This window comes from Triturus cristatus, chromosome 9 (assembly GCF_964204655.1).
Source record: "Triturus cristatus chromosome 9, aTriCri1.1, whole genome shotgun sequence".
Classification (NCBI taxonomy): Eukaryota; Metazoa; Chordata; class Amphibia; order Caudata; family Salamandridae; genus Triturus; species Triturus cristatus.
The window spans coordinates 901,403,878-901,418,158 of NC_140592.1; the positions used below are offsets into that span (position 1 = coordinate 901,403,878).

General features: G+C 45.3%; 1 protein-coding gene across 1 annotated transcript in view; it reads right to left on the minus strand.

Annotated features, from left to right (window-relative positions):
* The window catches only part of PAPOLA (poly(A) polymerase alpha), an 868,351-nt gene that overhangs the window by 237,222 nt on the left and 616,848 nt on the right, over positions 1-14,281 (minus strand). The window contains exon 17 of the mRNA XM_085626434.1: positions 5,013-5,152. Within this exon, the coding sequence (XP_085482560.1) occupies positions 5,013-5,152 (140 nt within the window). The remainder of the gene's footprint in view (positions 1-5,012; positions 5,153-14,281) is intronic.

A 14,281-nucleotide genomic window follows, 5' to 3' on the forward strand; every position in this document is an offset into this window, starting at 1 on the left:
CCCAAAAGGGCATCATAAAAAGAAGCTTTAAAGGGCAGAAGCGGCTCCACATTCCCTGACCCACGGTGAAGGACATCAAGTAAATGGTCCACAGACAAGGGCGCCGAAGGGGGCTGCATGTTCAAAATCCGAGTGGCCAAAGAGACCACACTGAGAAAAGCTGCATCAGCCTCGGTAGCCCTCCAATGGGAGGAGGTGGGAACCCTGCCGGATTCACATACTCTAAGGGAGGCACAGGCAAGAATACATCCGGTGTCGCCGGGCGTGAGGGAGACGCCAAACTCTCTCCGGACGCCTCCGCAGAAGAGACAACAACCCGGCGTCAATGCGGGTGCCAAAACCACTTTAGTAGGCGCCGACTGAGCTTTTTCCGGCGCCAACTCTACTCCATCCGGCGTCGAGTCGGCTCCATCCGGCGCCGAACCCACGATAAGCTCCTCTTCCGAAGAAAAAGGTGCCGGGGATGCAAGCCTCCGTTGCCGCACCAGCGCTGCAACAGGCTGTGACTTCGGAGAAGGAAGCGGAGGCAAAGTCGGGGAGGCATGTCTCCGGCGCCGGGACGGCGCCGTCTCGGGCTCCGAACAGGCAGCCGCCTGCCCAGAAGGCCGAGGTGTGCACAAAGCGACGCTTTGAGCAACAGCAACGCCACAGGGAGCCCCACATGACTATGCGGTGCGGCCGGGGTGCAATGGGACGTAGAGGGGGACCCAGCCGGGCCGCACCCGGATGATACCACATCCCTGAAGGGCAGAGGCTCATCTGACGCCGGGGGTGAACCCACCGGAGAGTCTGTCGGGGACCACACAGGTAGCGGAGGCCCCAAGGACGCCCCAGGGATGGAAGAGGACCCAAGGGAGGCTTGCAAAGCCGTGGCATAAGCCTCCATTTGGGCAGGAGTCGCCCCTATACCCGGATAGGGTGGATAGAGGGGGGGCGACTGTCGGGGGCACACATCCGGAATATTCCGGGAACCAGTGCCCCTGACAACAGATGAAAGGGAGGTCAAGGTCCTCGGCGACCTGCGCCGCAACTTACCAAGAAGTGGTGAACGATGGCCTCGGGCATCAGAGGGCGATCGACAGCGAAACTGCGTTGAAGAGGCCGTGGGACGAGAAGACTCCGACCAGGACCGTCATGCCGAAAGAAGCTTCATTCGGCGCTCCCGCCGGGACTTCGGCTTAAAGTGTTGGCAGGCTTCGCAGTCCGTGGAGTCATGGTGCTCGCCCAGACACCATATACAAATAAGATGTGGGTCTCTCGCGGACATTTGGCGCGCACAGGAAGTACAGGATTTAAAGCCCGAGGGCATCGCACACTGTTCCCGATGTGAAACGTCGAAAAAGGACCTGAAAAACAGCCCAGAGGAACCGGAGGCCTGAAAACAGGCCAGAGGAACTGCACACTCCGGATCCGCGTTTCACGCGGAAAAGGAGGAAACCGATGTCAGCGCACCAGGAGGGACTTGTATGACCTCGCTGACGTCACATGCGTGGACGTCAGGGCGGGGTCGTAAGGCGCCGCCCCCTGGCACGCAGAGGTGCTACTGCAAAGAATTTCCGGATCCAGTCTGATGCCTGGGGATATTCTAAGTTAAGGAATCTACGGCTAGATGTCTATCAGATATACACATATATACACATATACATACACACACGCATACATACATACATACATATACACACACACATATATACACAAATATATACACGCACATACCGACACATTTACACATATATATCCGTGAGCAAAACATCTGTAATAAAGAGGCACCATGGGTTGCAGAAATGGCTCGTTGCCTAGACCCGATCTATATGGTGTTTAATCTTTAAATAAATGTCAGGGCCCTCGTCAGGAAGTCACTGCAGGTTGCACCAAACATTGCCTCCACGAGGCCAGTGACAATGACAACACAACTACTAATCATCACACTCTTATAAGAATGGTTTGGCTGGCGTAAAGAATTAATAAATAACTGTTCTTGTGCTATCTCCAAATTAGGCTAACAATGCTACCATGTTGCTCATTACCATAGCGCCGGTGTTGCTGAGCACCAGCAACCAAAGGTTCAATATAAGTACAGTGTATAAGGAGTTCATTATCCATTCTGTATGTCATCTAAAAGGATCCATTGGCTAAGATTTTGGAAAACATTTTGACTTCCATATTTAGAAGAGAAATGGGATGAAAATGCTTGGGATCCGAATGATCTTTTCCCTCTTTGGGAACGACTAGTATTGCAGCTTTGGAAGCCATACTAGAGACTTTGCATTAAAGGGCAAAGTGGTCAAGGGTATTTTTGAGATGCCCGATGACAGAGGTAGTTTTACAGAAAATGGTGGGAAGACATCAGGGCCAGGCGCCTTCCCAGAATGAATTGATTGCATTGTTTTAACCATCTCCACGATTTTAATTGGTTGATTAATATGCACTCGATCCATGTCGGAGACTGAAGCAGTAGGGAGGGAGCTGAGGCACTTTGATTTGCCGCATGACATTTGTGGGATGTTAAGTTTTTTGTAAAAACTCTTCAAAGACTCCAAATATCATCATGCCTGCTCTGTTGCGAAATAGAAGTTGTTTAGATTTTTATGCGTGTACATCGAGGTATGCCTGTTTGCTGACAATAAAGTTATAAGTATATTTTAATTGCTGGATATCCTCAAGTAGGGACTTGCTGTTAAAGTGACTAAATGCTTTATTTTTTTATTTCAGTGCCTAGAGCTTGCAGTGTTGTCTTAATTTCCCAGGTTTTTTGTGGACATTAGTTTAATAATTTGCTCTCGTATGGCACACTAACACATCCCATAGAATTACCGGGGATTTCACCGAGTGTTCATTTTCCCTAAAGAAGTGTTCCATTTCATTCTGTAGAACCGCAATGTCTGGTTCATTTTCTAATATTTCAGTGTTTCTAAGCGCCACATTCTATTATCTCCTTCATCAGGATGGTTAAAATTTGGACATTGGGATTGCAGCGTCGTCGGAGATGAAGGTAGGGTGGATATTTACATTGGCAGTGTCAAATTGGTTTCTTTTTTCGATCCAGTAAAACGATCATAAAAGCACAATAAATATACAATAAAAACAATAAATAATTCATAATTCATCTTGGATAAAAACTGACCGCAACTAACAGCCTCAAACTGTATTACACAAAATTACCGCATAGCAAGCCCGATACTATTTACAACCGCCCCCCCCCCCCTCTTTCTCATACAGGCCCATAAGAACCTGGCTACAGAAAAGCAGGTCAGTGGATCAGATAACAATTTTAAACATTATGCGACCTGGCACTGTTTTAAATGTCAACGCTTTAAAATTAGTATGAGGTAGTTGGCAGTGTCCTTTACCAGTGAAGCGTCTACAAGGAGATAGTCAATGAGGGAAAAACTAAGGTGTGGCAGGGAGAAAAAGTTAAAGGTGTTACCTTTTGGGTAGTGGAATCTCCAGACAGAGCATAGGTTGAACAGCTGTTAATGTTCCCTGGGGTTCTGAATTTGAACGCTGAGTGGCGATCTAGAATGGGGTCAATTGGGAGGTTAAAATCTCCACCCAGTAACGTTTTCAAGTCTTGTGGGATATCTGCTAATATCTTATTAAGTGTACTCCAGACTTTGGATCATCTACGTTGGGGGCATATATGTTCATGTCATTCAGTCTAGTAAGAAGCCATCTACCATTGGTGTCATGTTCGGTTGCGATTACTTTTAGACTAGAATTTTTCGAGAGTAGATTAAGAACCCCATTTTATTTCCCGCAAGCTTCAAAGCAAGTCACTTCTGACACCCAGCCTTTCTTAGTTTTTGGGAGGAGTACTATGTCGCCCGCTAGCTCCTTACAATAGTGTAGGATTTCCATTCACTTAACTCCTTTGCTGTTCAAGGAAACCAGTTTAGTGAGGACATTGGTAATTTTCCTGAGTCGCTGATGGTCGTCCTGATTTAGGGGGCCCTAAAGGGGGCTTATTAGACATTAGACATCCCTTTATGGGACCAGATAACTCATATGGAAGGGGGCTAGGCGGGAGCAAGGGTAAGAGAACAAGTATCTTTGCTTTAATAGGGAGAACCAGGTCTTTCATTAGCACATCAATGTATCTGCTGCTATGTGCAAGTGAGGCTTATGGTTGGAGTGGACATTTTTAAGTTTTAGGTAAATCGATGGGCTCTCATCAACAACCTTTGAACATTATAACATTGTACAGAAATTCCCCTTTACTACTTGGCCACAATTTGTAAATGTTTACTTAAGAGGGTGAAATCCCTCAACTTCCTATTCTCCGCTATAATACTAATATGAACACGAATTAAAATGGCGGGCCGTTTTCCATTTGTGCTCACCAAAAATAACCATGTAAACAACACATTCCTGCTCGCTCTCAAAACCCACATTCATCAATTCCCTTGCAAAGTAACAGTGTAAATACAAGTCATCTCTCAAAACCCCATAATAACTTCGTGCTGTCCACAATACTATCTGTTGCACATTTTATGCAGGGCGACCTTGTTAGGTGGCTTTTTGATGTTCCTCTGTTACGGATATTTACAAAATGCACTATGATGTTGCTATTTTATGTGTATTTGTAAAATGCACTATCACCCACAAGGGTACCTTGGCATTGCGCATGTGTGTGTACCTTGCGCACTACTTATGGTACAGTGATTAACTGGAAAGCCAGGTCTTCAGCTTCTTGTGGAATTGAAAACTGGAGGTGGTTCGGATGTGGAAAGGGAGGCCATTCCATGTTTTACGATTAATATAAGAGAACAAACATCCTCCTGATCTGGTAGGGTGTATGTATGGGATGTGTGCAAGTTGGAGACCCGAAGAGCCGACGTGTCTGGGTGGTTGGTGGAAGGGGGTGAGAATGTTCAGATAGGTGGGGCCCATGTTGTGTAGTGCCTTGAATACAGTGGGGTGGAGCAATGAGACTAACAGCCTGGTCAACATTTTTATCAACCAAGAGATTAGGGGATTGGTATGCAACGTTCTATATATTTAAGGTTCCTTACCCTTGAGAGCAGCTTGATGTATTCAATGGGCTAGTCTTCGATGTATTGGTAGGAGATGGTGCTGACATGCTATTATCACTGTCCAGAGAGAAGTCGAGGCTGTCATTTAAACCCGCCAGTTTGACGCTTTCGGTTGAATGCTGAAAGTGACAGTAAATATTTTTAAGAATCTGAAGAACAAGGATAGACATCATAAACACTGTTTTACCCTTTAAGCTTGCATTTAAACTCAAACCCCCAGTTTTGTCTTTTTAAGGGCTTTGTTAAAAACATTATGTTGTGTGGGGTATTCTTCAAGTCAACCATCTCGGGGGGAAAAGCTAAGATAACAAACATGCATCCACACAGTTTCTTTGCACTTTCTTTATTATGACAACTCCTAGTAGCACCAATATAGCTAGTGCTATACCCTAAACATGGTCTCACCCACAACAAAAGTAACAGCAAAGGGAACAGGAAGTATAAAATAGATTTGGCTAAAACTAGGCTTTAATTGACCCACCAAAAAGTTTAAAAACAAAAAAAAGGAAAGGTTAACTAGTAAAACCCCTTTGAATTAAAGATGTCTAACAACTCATTTAAGGAATTTAAGTGCTCCACTGTCGTCCTGGCTGAATGAGTAAGAGGGTATTTTGATTCTAAATTCCAAGTCCTCCACAATGGAGAAGCAAACCTTACTACTATTCCTAGTTCTCCACCAAGTGTAATCTCTCAAAATTCATTCAAAGGTGTAAGAATGCAACTGAGAATGTGAGACTCCTTGAACACATTTTCACTAATAAATTCATATTTTCCAAACCAAAATGTGCCCCATTAGGCTACGATAACTGTTTATCAGTCAAAAAAAAGCAAAACTAATAGTACCTATGGCTGCAAACACAAACACAAAATAGCATTCAGAAAAAAAATAAAAACAGAAAACTTGACCATAGTGCATATCACTGTAAAACGGTGAAAACTGTCCCTGCCTCTTTTTAGACCCTTGCAAGATTACACCATTAAAAGACTAACGTCAAATGCACTGGTCGTTTTTGGCGAGCATGGAAGACACAAAAGTCATAAATGCTTGTTCCAGAATAGTGGCAGGCGGGGCTTTCGTGATCTTTAAGAGAATACCCACTGTGAAGATGTACAAGTTACTTACCTCCGGTAACGATGTATCTGGTAGAGACTATTCTAGCCGCAGATTCCTTAATGTAGAATTATCCCCAGGAGTGAGACTGGACCCAGTAAACTTTCTTGCCCCAGGATCCCCCAGCACCACGCGACTCCGCCCAGACGTCCTCCGCGGGCGTGATGTCAGCGACGTCACATAAGCCCCACCCCGGCGCACTGACGGCAGTTTGCTTCGGAGAACTTTTCCGCGGATCATCACAACAAAACTGAGGAGAGCATGGGAACAGTGTGCGAAAAAAATCAGAGAAACAGAGGGTGAGGAACAGCACCAGTTGGCACCAAGGTACAAGAAGGCTATAGCAGCGAAGAGTTTTCTTAAAGAGTTTCTGTCAGAACAGGAGTTATGTCAATTCTGTGACAGCCCAACTCACAACAAGGGAGAGACACTGGACCTCATCATAGCATAAACAAACATCGTCCTACTAGAATCCATCACCCCATGCGATTGGTTTGATCATTATTGCATCCTCTTCTCCATCAATATCGAAGTTACTCAAAAAAGGTGCCAACCCTCAAAAACAAGACAATGGAAAAGGAACTTACAAAATATCAACCCCATCACCTTTGTAAACCGATGCAACTCCGCCATGACCCACATGACTGATGTACATGACCTCACAACCTTCTACAATGCCACTTTACTCGAAATCCTGGACTCTACAGCGCCCCTCCAAGAAAAAAACGTCTCCTCCAAAACTTCCAAACCTTGTTTCAATGAGACCCTGAACTCGGAGCAACGCCATCTAAGAGTTGCAGAGCGTCTATGGAAATCTGCTCCTACCACTGATAACCTTGATCACCTTAGAATGTTAAGGAAGGAACTCATGCAATAGGAAGATTATTAAGGCAAAGGCAGACTTTTTCAGAACCAAGCTATCAACCAGCCAAAAAAACTCTTTGAAATCATCAAGCAACAATCATGCAATACGACTAACTCTAGGGAACTAAATGTCCTGGCCACAACTACTTGTGATGTGCTTGCCAATTTCTTCCACAAAAAGACTAAGACCATCGAATTAGACATCCAATCCAAGGCGCTCCCACAATCTATGGCCTAGGATACTAATTTTGGCGCTCTACTCAAAGGCCATTTTAATACTCCAGGAGAAGACACAAAAAACAAAGCCTCATGGCACACCTTCTCACCAATCTCTCAACAAATATTCGATAACACTCTTCAAGCGATCAACCCCTCCGATCATTTCTCTGACTCCCTGCCTCCTGCCCTGCTCAAAATGTTTATAACATCTCTCCTACCGCTATGGGCAAAAATTGTAAACGCCTCACTGAGACAAGGTGCCATTACAGGTCACACCTATACCAAAAGCCGACGCCACCCCATCTGATCTCAACAACTACCGCCCTATATCCAACATCCCACGTTGGCGAAACTGTTAGAGAAATGTGTACAAATTCAATTATGCAACCATATTGAGAATTACAACCTCTTAGACAGTCACCAATCCGGCTTCCGCCAAGGTCACAGCACAGAATCTGCACTCATACACATTATGGACGACATACTAAAAAGGCTTGACCGCAACGGGTCATGCCTAATGATACTTCTTGACCTGTCCTCTGCCTTTGATACGGTCAAGCATGACCACATTTTGTCCCTATTGGAACGAAGGATGGGCCTCTCGGGCACAGTGTTGCAATGGTTCTCCTCCTTCTTAAATAACAGAACACAAAGAATCAAGATGAAGAATTCACTCTCGCAACCCTCTGTGGTCACCCTGGATGTCCCTCAGGGATCAGCCCTATCACCCATTCTTTTCAACCTCCTAATGGAGCCTTTGGCGAATGCACTGAAATCAGCGAACATTCTATATGTTAATGTTAATGTTAATGTTATATGATATTTGTTAAGCGCTCGTACGCCCGGAGGCTTCATGGCGCTGTAGGAAGGAACAGGCGTGGCCATCGGTAGGTGGAGAAAAGGCAGCTTAGTGATGCGCCTGGGAGAAGAGCCAGGTCTTCAGAGAGTGTCTGAAGCTGAGGATGTTGTCACTAAGTTTCAGATGAAGAGGGAGAGAGTTCCAGAAGGCAGCTGCAAGATGGTCAAAGCAGCTGCCTCCGAGACGCTTCTTCTTATACGAGGGGATAGTCAGAAGGACTTTATGAGCAGACCGGAGGTTGCGGGAGGGGCTGTATTTTTTAAATAGGTCTCTGATGAAAATGGGGCCAATGTCGTGTAAAGACTTGAAGAGGATACACCCAGCTTTGAAGGCCACGCGTTGCTCAACCGGGAGCCAATGCAGCTGTTTCAAGCCAGATCTGACTGATTGCCTTCTAGGGATGTTCAAGAGAAGTCTGGCTGCCTGGTTTTGAACCAGCTGGAGGCGTCTTAGCTCTCCAGTTTGGAGCCAGAGGTAAAGACTGTTGGAAAAGTCCAATCTGGACAAAACCAGGGAGATGACGATCTGAGTGAGGGCAGCTTGGGAGAAGAAGCGGGCGATTTTTTTTATTTTCTTCAGCTGAAAAAAACTGGAGGAAACAACAGCTCCGACTTGTTTTTTCAGGGAGAGATCCTCACTAATGAAAATGCCAAGGCTCTTAACCGAGGATGATTTAGATGGGGGGGCACCCATGCAGGAGGGCCAGAAACTGGGGTTCCAGCTGAGGGTGCTCTGTCCAGGCAAGACCAGTTCGGTCTTGCCTGGATTAAGTTTCAGGTGATTGCAGCTCATCCAACTCAAAATGTGGGACATGGTGTTTTGGAATTCTGCCACAGAGTCCTTGGTGTTCAGAGGAAAGATGAGCTGCAAATCATCGGCGTAGTTGAAAATGGTGACCTTAGCGTGCCTGAGGGAGTACAAAAGAGGGCGTATATACAAATTAAAAAGCAGGGGAGACAACGAGGAGCCTTGAGGTACTCCACAGATGGTGGGTATGGTGGGAGCTGTGAAGGAGCCCAATCTGACCGATTGAGTTCGGTCAGTGATAAATGAACGGATCCAGCTCAGCGCAGGGCCCCTGAGGCCTGCCTGTTCGACACGGTCGACCAGGATGGTATAGTCGACAGTGTCGAAGGCAGCAGAAAGATCTAAAAGTACCAGAGCTTGATGGATCCCTTCATCCGCATTCCGCCTAAGGGTATTCTGCACCGAGAGGATGACCGCCTCAGTAGAATGGCAAGGGCGGAAACCGGCCTGATTAGGTGCTAGATATTCCGAATTTTCGAGGAATGTGGAGATGCTGTCACATACATGAGATTCCAAAAGTTTAGCGCAGTATGGCAGCAAAGATATAGGCCTGTAATTGAGTGGGTCTAATGGATTGGCTCCTGCCTTTATGAGGGGAATAAGGAGGGCTTTCTTAAAGTTGTTAGGAACTTTACCCTGAGCAAGTGAGCCATTCAGCATGGGAAGTAGGCCCCCAGGGATGCTGGTACCCACTTCTTTCAGGATGTAAGGGGGGCAGATATCATCAGGGGAGCCGGATTTAATTTTAGAAAGAAGTTTAGATAGGTTAACGTTTTCAATGGGGGGGTAGGAGTCCAGAGTAGCAAGGTTGTAAAAGGTGTCTGCAAATAAAAGGGGAGACTGAGTGGTAGGAATGTTTTGTTTAATGGTGCAGATTTTGTCAAAGAAAAAGGAGTTTAATGAATTACAAAGTTCCTGAGTGGGAACTGTCGGGAGGGAGGTTCTGTCACTGGTGCTAAGATCTTCCACAATGTTAAACAGTTCCTTGGATTGATTATGAGCCTTAAGGATTTTTTCCGAGAAATAGTCGGTTTTGTGTTTTAGGATAAGCTTTTGGTAGTTTTTACGAGCCTTGCAATAGTTAGCCCTGTCTTGTTCTAAATAGGCTGTACGCCACTTGCGCTCCAATTGACGGACCTCAAGTTTGAGGGTGTTCAGAAGAGGTGTAAACCACCTGTGGGCGTCATTGGGGCGAGAGCGTGGAAAGTAGGTACAGGGAGCGTGAGCGTCCGCTGCCTGAAGTAGCCACCCTGAGAAAGCTTCTTCCATCTTTTCGATGTCCCGGTCAAACGGGGGAAGGGAAGAAGTTAATGAACCAATAAAAGCGGGGACATCAACATTCTTCCACCTTCTAGTTTTTCCTCCTGGCTTGGGCAGGGGGTTTCTACTTCTCCCGGTAGTCATAGTAAAATTGATCAGATAATGATCCGACCAAACGCAGGGCATGATAGACTGTGTGGAAATATGGATTTTTCTGATCAGTTATGTCCCCTATCTTGGACTCCAACGGTTTCATGTATAAATCACAAGTACATGTATGTTCCCTCCAGTTCCAGTTATGAAGACGCAAACACATGTGCGTCCACCGCCAACATGTCCTCTTTCAGATTCGCCATGAATGGGCTGGATATTCCATTCCTAAGTATGAAAGGCCACCGGCTTTATATGGTTCACTTATGTCATTTTACAGTCCAGGCAAGTAGGCCCTGATTCTGCCATCAAGCTTTTCCTGCCTTCTGCCTCTGAAAGCTCCAGTCTGAGCTCGCATCTGTATCCATGAACTTTGTCCTACTCTCTGCGCGGCTAACGGTGCCTGACATCAGCCTGTTGCCTGCCAAAAACTGTATTTCACCTTCGAGATTATCTGCTCCGCTCCCTACCCAATGCATTCCTGTCTAGTAGTTTAAGTAAACATTCTTCCAGCTACCGAGCAAAAGGCCCGGCTTCTCTGTCATTTTGCAAGTGATTCATAGCCCTGTTACTATGGAAGATTTCTGCCCTCGCATCTAGTGTAGACACTTAGACGCTTGTACACGCACTAACAGTCAGTATAGAATAAGATTCTACTCTAAGAGACCTCTCTTTTGGATAACATAGTTCTCTAAACATAGGATGTTAGATATGATTTGGGATTAGGTTGACTTGACCCTCCAGACTTCTGTCGCCACATGTAGAGCTAAATGTCAAGTCCCCTTCACCCCCTAGTTGCACGTCAATCACACGTCATGCTGCTGCGCGCGCATTTCTGCCAAGTATTTCTGCTGACATTGCGAAATTCTTTCATGGAACCACCCTATTATGACATCATACCTGATGACGTTCTTTAGTTACACCCAGTTACACCCACTTTTGCTACGCATGTATGTTTTATCTTTGCTATCAATTGTTACGCCTCCTCCATCTGTTTCACTGTAATGCCTATTGTATAAAAATGATTACTTGTCAATAAAGTGGGGTTCTTCACTTCCTGAACCTTCGTGGTGATGGAATATGGAGCTCCTCAATTTAAATTGATTCTGGAATAAAGCCCGTTCCGAACCTCTAATACCACGGATTCTGCCTCTTATTTTACTGAGCTATTGTTATAGATTTTCCGCATCAAATTAAGTTCCGGTAATTAAATTATTTACCACATAAATGGCGCCCGAACAGGGACACTTTCTCATCTCACGCGCCGGCGGTGCGTTGCAGGCCCGGTCTCCTGTCACAGCTGGACGGACAACAACGCGTACCCACAGGATTTCCTGTATCTCCCTCCTGCCGAGCGGGGGTAACTGAGGCTGCGATCAACACCCAGACGAGGCGGTGAGAAGTGCGAAGTATCCCGACCAGAGCCTAGCTGAGAGAGCACGATCCGAGGTATACAGAGGCCCACCAGTTTCCGAAGTTCCGAGTCGAGTCCAGTCCGGTTCAAGTTCAGTTCAGTTCCGAGGCCTTCCGTTCCGAGCTACCCGGTGAGTACCATTATCGGGGAGGCGTTCTGACGTGCACATAGGTTGTGCCGGTCAAGACGGGTTTGGGTACACAAATCCGGTCTGCACTGTTTCAGCAGTGTATCTGTACTGTTTAGCAGTATATCAAGTATGTCTAGTATATAATTCAGATTTACCTAGTTAGTATCGAGTATTATGCTTAGTGACTAGTTCCCTAAATGACCATCATTGTTTATTCATTAAATGTTAAATGTTAAAATGTTTTAAATACGTTCTGTATATTGTGGTGTGAATGACTGTTCATTATTGTGTTTTATGGTATTAAACGTGTTCAAAATTAGGTATCAGATCAGTTCTCAATATGCCGCTCTTTTCGAAATTAAGACAGATCAAAACCAGAAAAGGGGTACTCGAAGAAGCTGTTCCCATTCCTCCTAGGGACACTCCAGGGTACTTCATGTATCATAAACATGGCCTAGACGCCATATTATTTCTTGATCTATGGGTAGACTACACCAAGGAATTACCAGAAAGTCAGAGGTGGCCCGCAGCTGGGACCTGGGATGCAGATTGCATTATGAAAGTAGAAGAAGAATTATGGAAAAGGAAAGCTAGACAGTCACAGAAAGATGCCATTGAATTATGGCGTAAAGAATCATATAGACGTACAGAAAAAGCGCTCAGACAGGAAGAGAAAAGTAAGGAGAATTCAAATAAAGTTCGAGAAAGTGTATTAATTGAAGAAGGTACTCGAGTAAAGTCAGAACAAACAGACAGACAAAGAAATGCCCTTGTGAATGGTATGTATCCTCTTCTGGCCGAAGGACTACCTAAGGCTACTCCGGAGATACCAAGAGACTTGCCACCCCCATTGTTTCCGATAAAAGCACATCCCAAAGGGCATCCCAGAACCGCAGAAGATGTTTTTCTTTCCTCTTATTTAGACGACGCAGCTCCCGAGTATGCTAATGCTGCGCCACATAGACCGCCTGCCGAGGGGGTTCAACGCCAAGACCCTCCTTCGTCTGTACCTCTGCAACAGCAAACTCCGACACAAGTTCCGGCAAGCACATCTGTTTCTACATCCGCATCCACACCTATGGTTGCTATATCCCGTTCAACGAATCCTTTCACATCCAGCACCCCAGGTGGTGCTACCGGAGGTACATCAAGCATTTTTTCTACGCCACCCAGAACAAATAAACTTTCCTTTCAAGAATTAGCCCACCAACGTACGCCCAAACTAGTAACTCCCAACACGCTCAAGGAACTTCTAATAGACTGTAAATATGACCCTGTGCCCGGAAAAGGGGACGAAATGATGCTGGCATCATTACGTATCCGACGAGCTGCAATATATTTAGGGAAGCTACCAGGAATGACTGCACATTTAGAAAATATATATCATTTTGTTCAGTCAGGGCGAGACCCTGAGAGTATTAACAGAGCCATGGAGTACCAAAAGGTGGAAATACAGGGGGAACTGTTACGTTTCCTCATAAACTGTGTGATCAGAAATCAAGATCAACCGGGGGTAAATCCGGAAGAAATGCAAATTCTTACCACATGGGGTAAGAATATATCAGAGGGGAGACACGATAAACGATCATGTATAGTAGCTATGAGCCGAAAGATCCGCAAAGAAATAGAACGAATACACGAGGAAAGAGTAGCAGTAGACGAACCTGAACAAACTGAGGACGAGGAAGAATTAGAACTGCCCACAGGACAGTTAGAAACCATGGCCTATGTAGGTAGAGGAAGATCTTGCAATAATACTAGATGCTTTACTGATCCGATATGTCCGATACGTCCAGATAATAACAGAAAATTCCAAACTCCTATAATAAATATAAGGTCCCCCGAACATTCATTCCAAGCCGCTGACAAATTACTCCGAGAACGAAGGGGTTATCATATACTCGATTCTATGGACGAACAAGAATTAGCCAGGTCAGCCGTTCACTGGGTTGATAGTCCTGGAAAATATGGTGATGATACACTAGTACATACGTTTTTAAACCTCGCCCCAGATGAACAGCGTTTAGCTGGTATCTATATGATTCAACAACTCCTTATATTATATAAAAGCCAACACTCCGATCCTGGTCGCTTACCTGATATATTGACTGAATTACTCACGAATAAATGGAGAGGTTCCGGTACTAAGTTAATTAGAGAAATACTAGAATCCAGAAAGCAGTACATCCTTTTTGTATGTCCTGAACATGTCTCACTGCCCATCAAGGAAAGAACGACGTATTACATGGATAGACAGAATCCCTTACGCGAAGTGCACCCGATAAAGGGTGATAACAATGAGTTTAAACGTGTGTTTGTATACACACCCATATCTAAAATAGAACTATTAGAAATGAAGAAAGTGGTACCCAGTCATGATAAAGACCCAGCAGGTTTCCATCGTGAAATTAAAGATATGCTACTCATGGGAGAA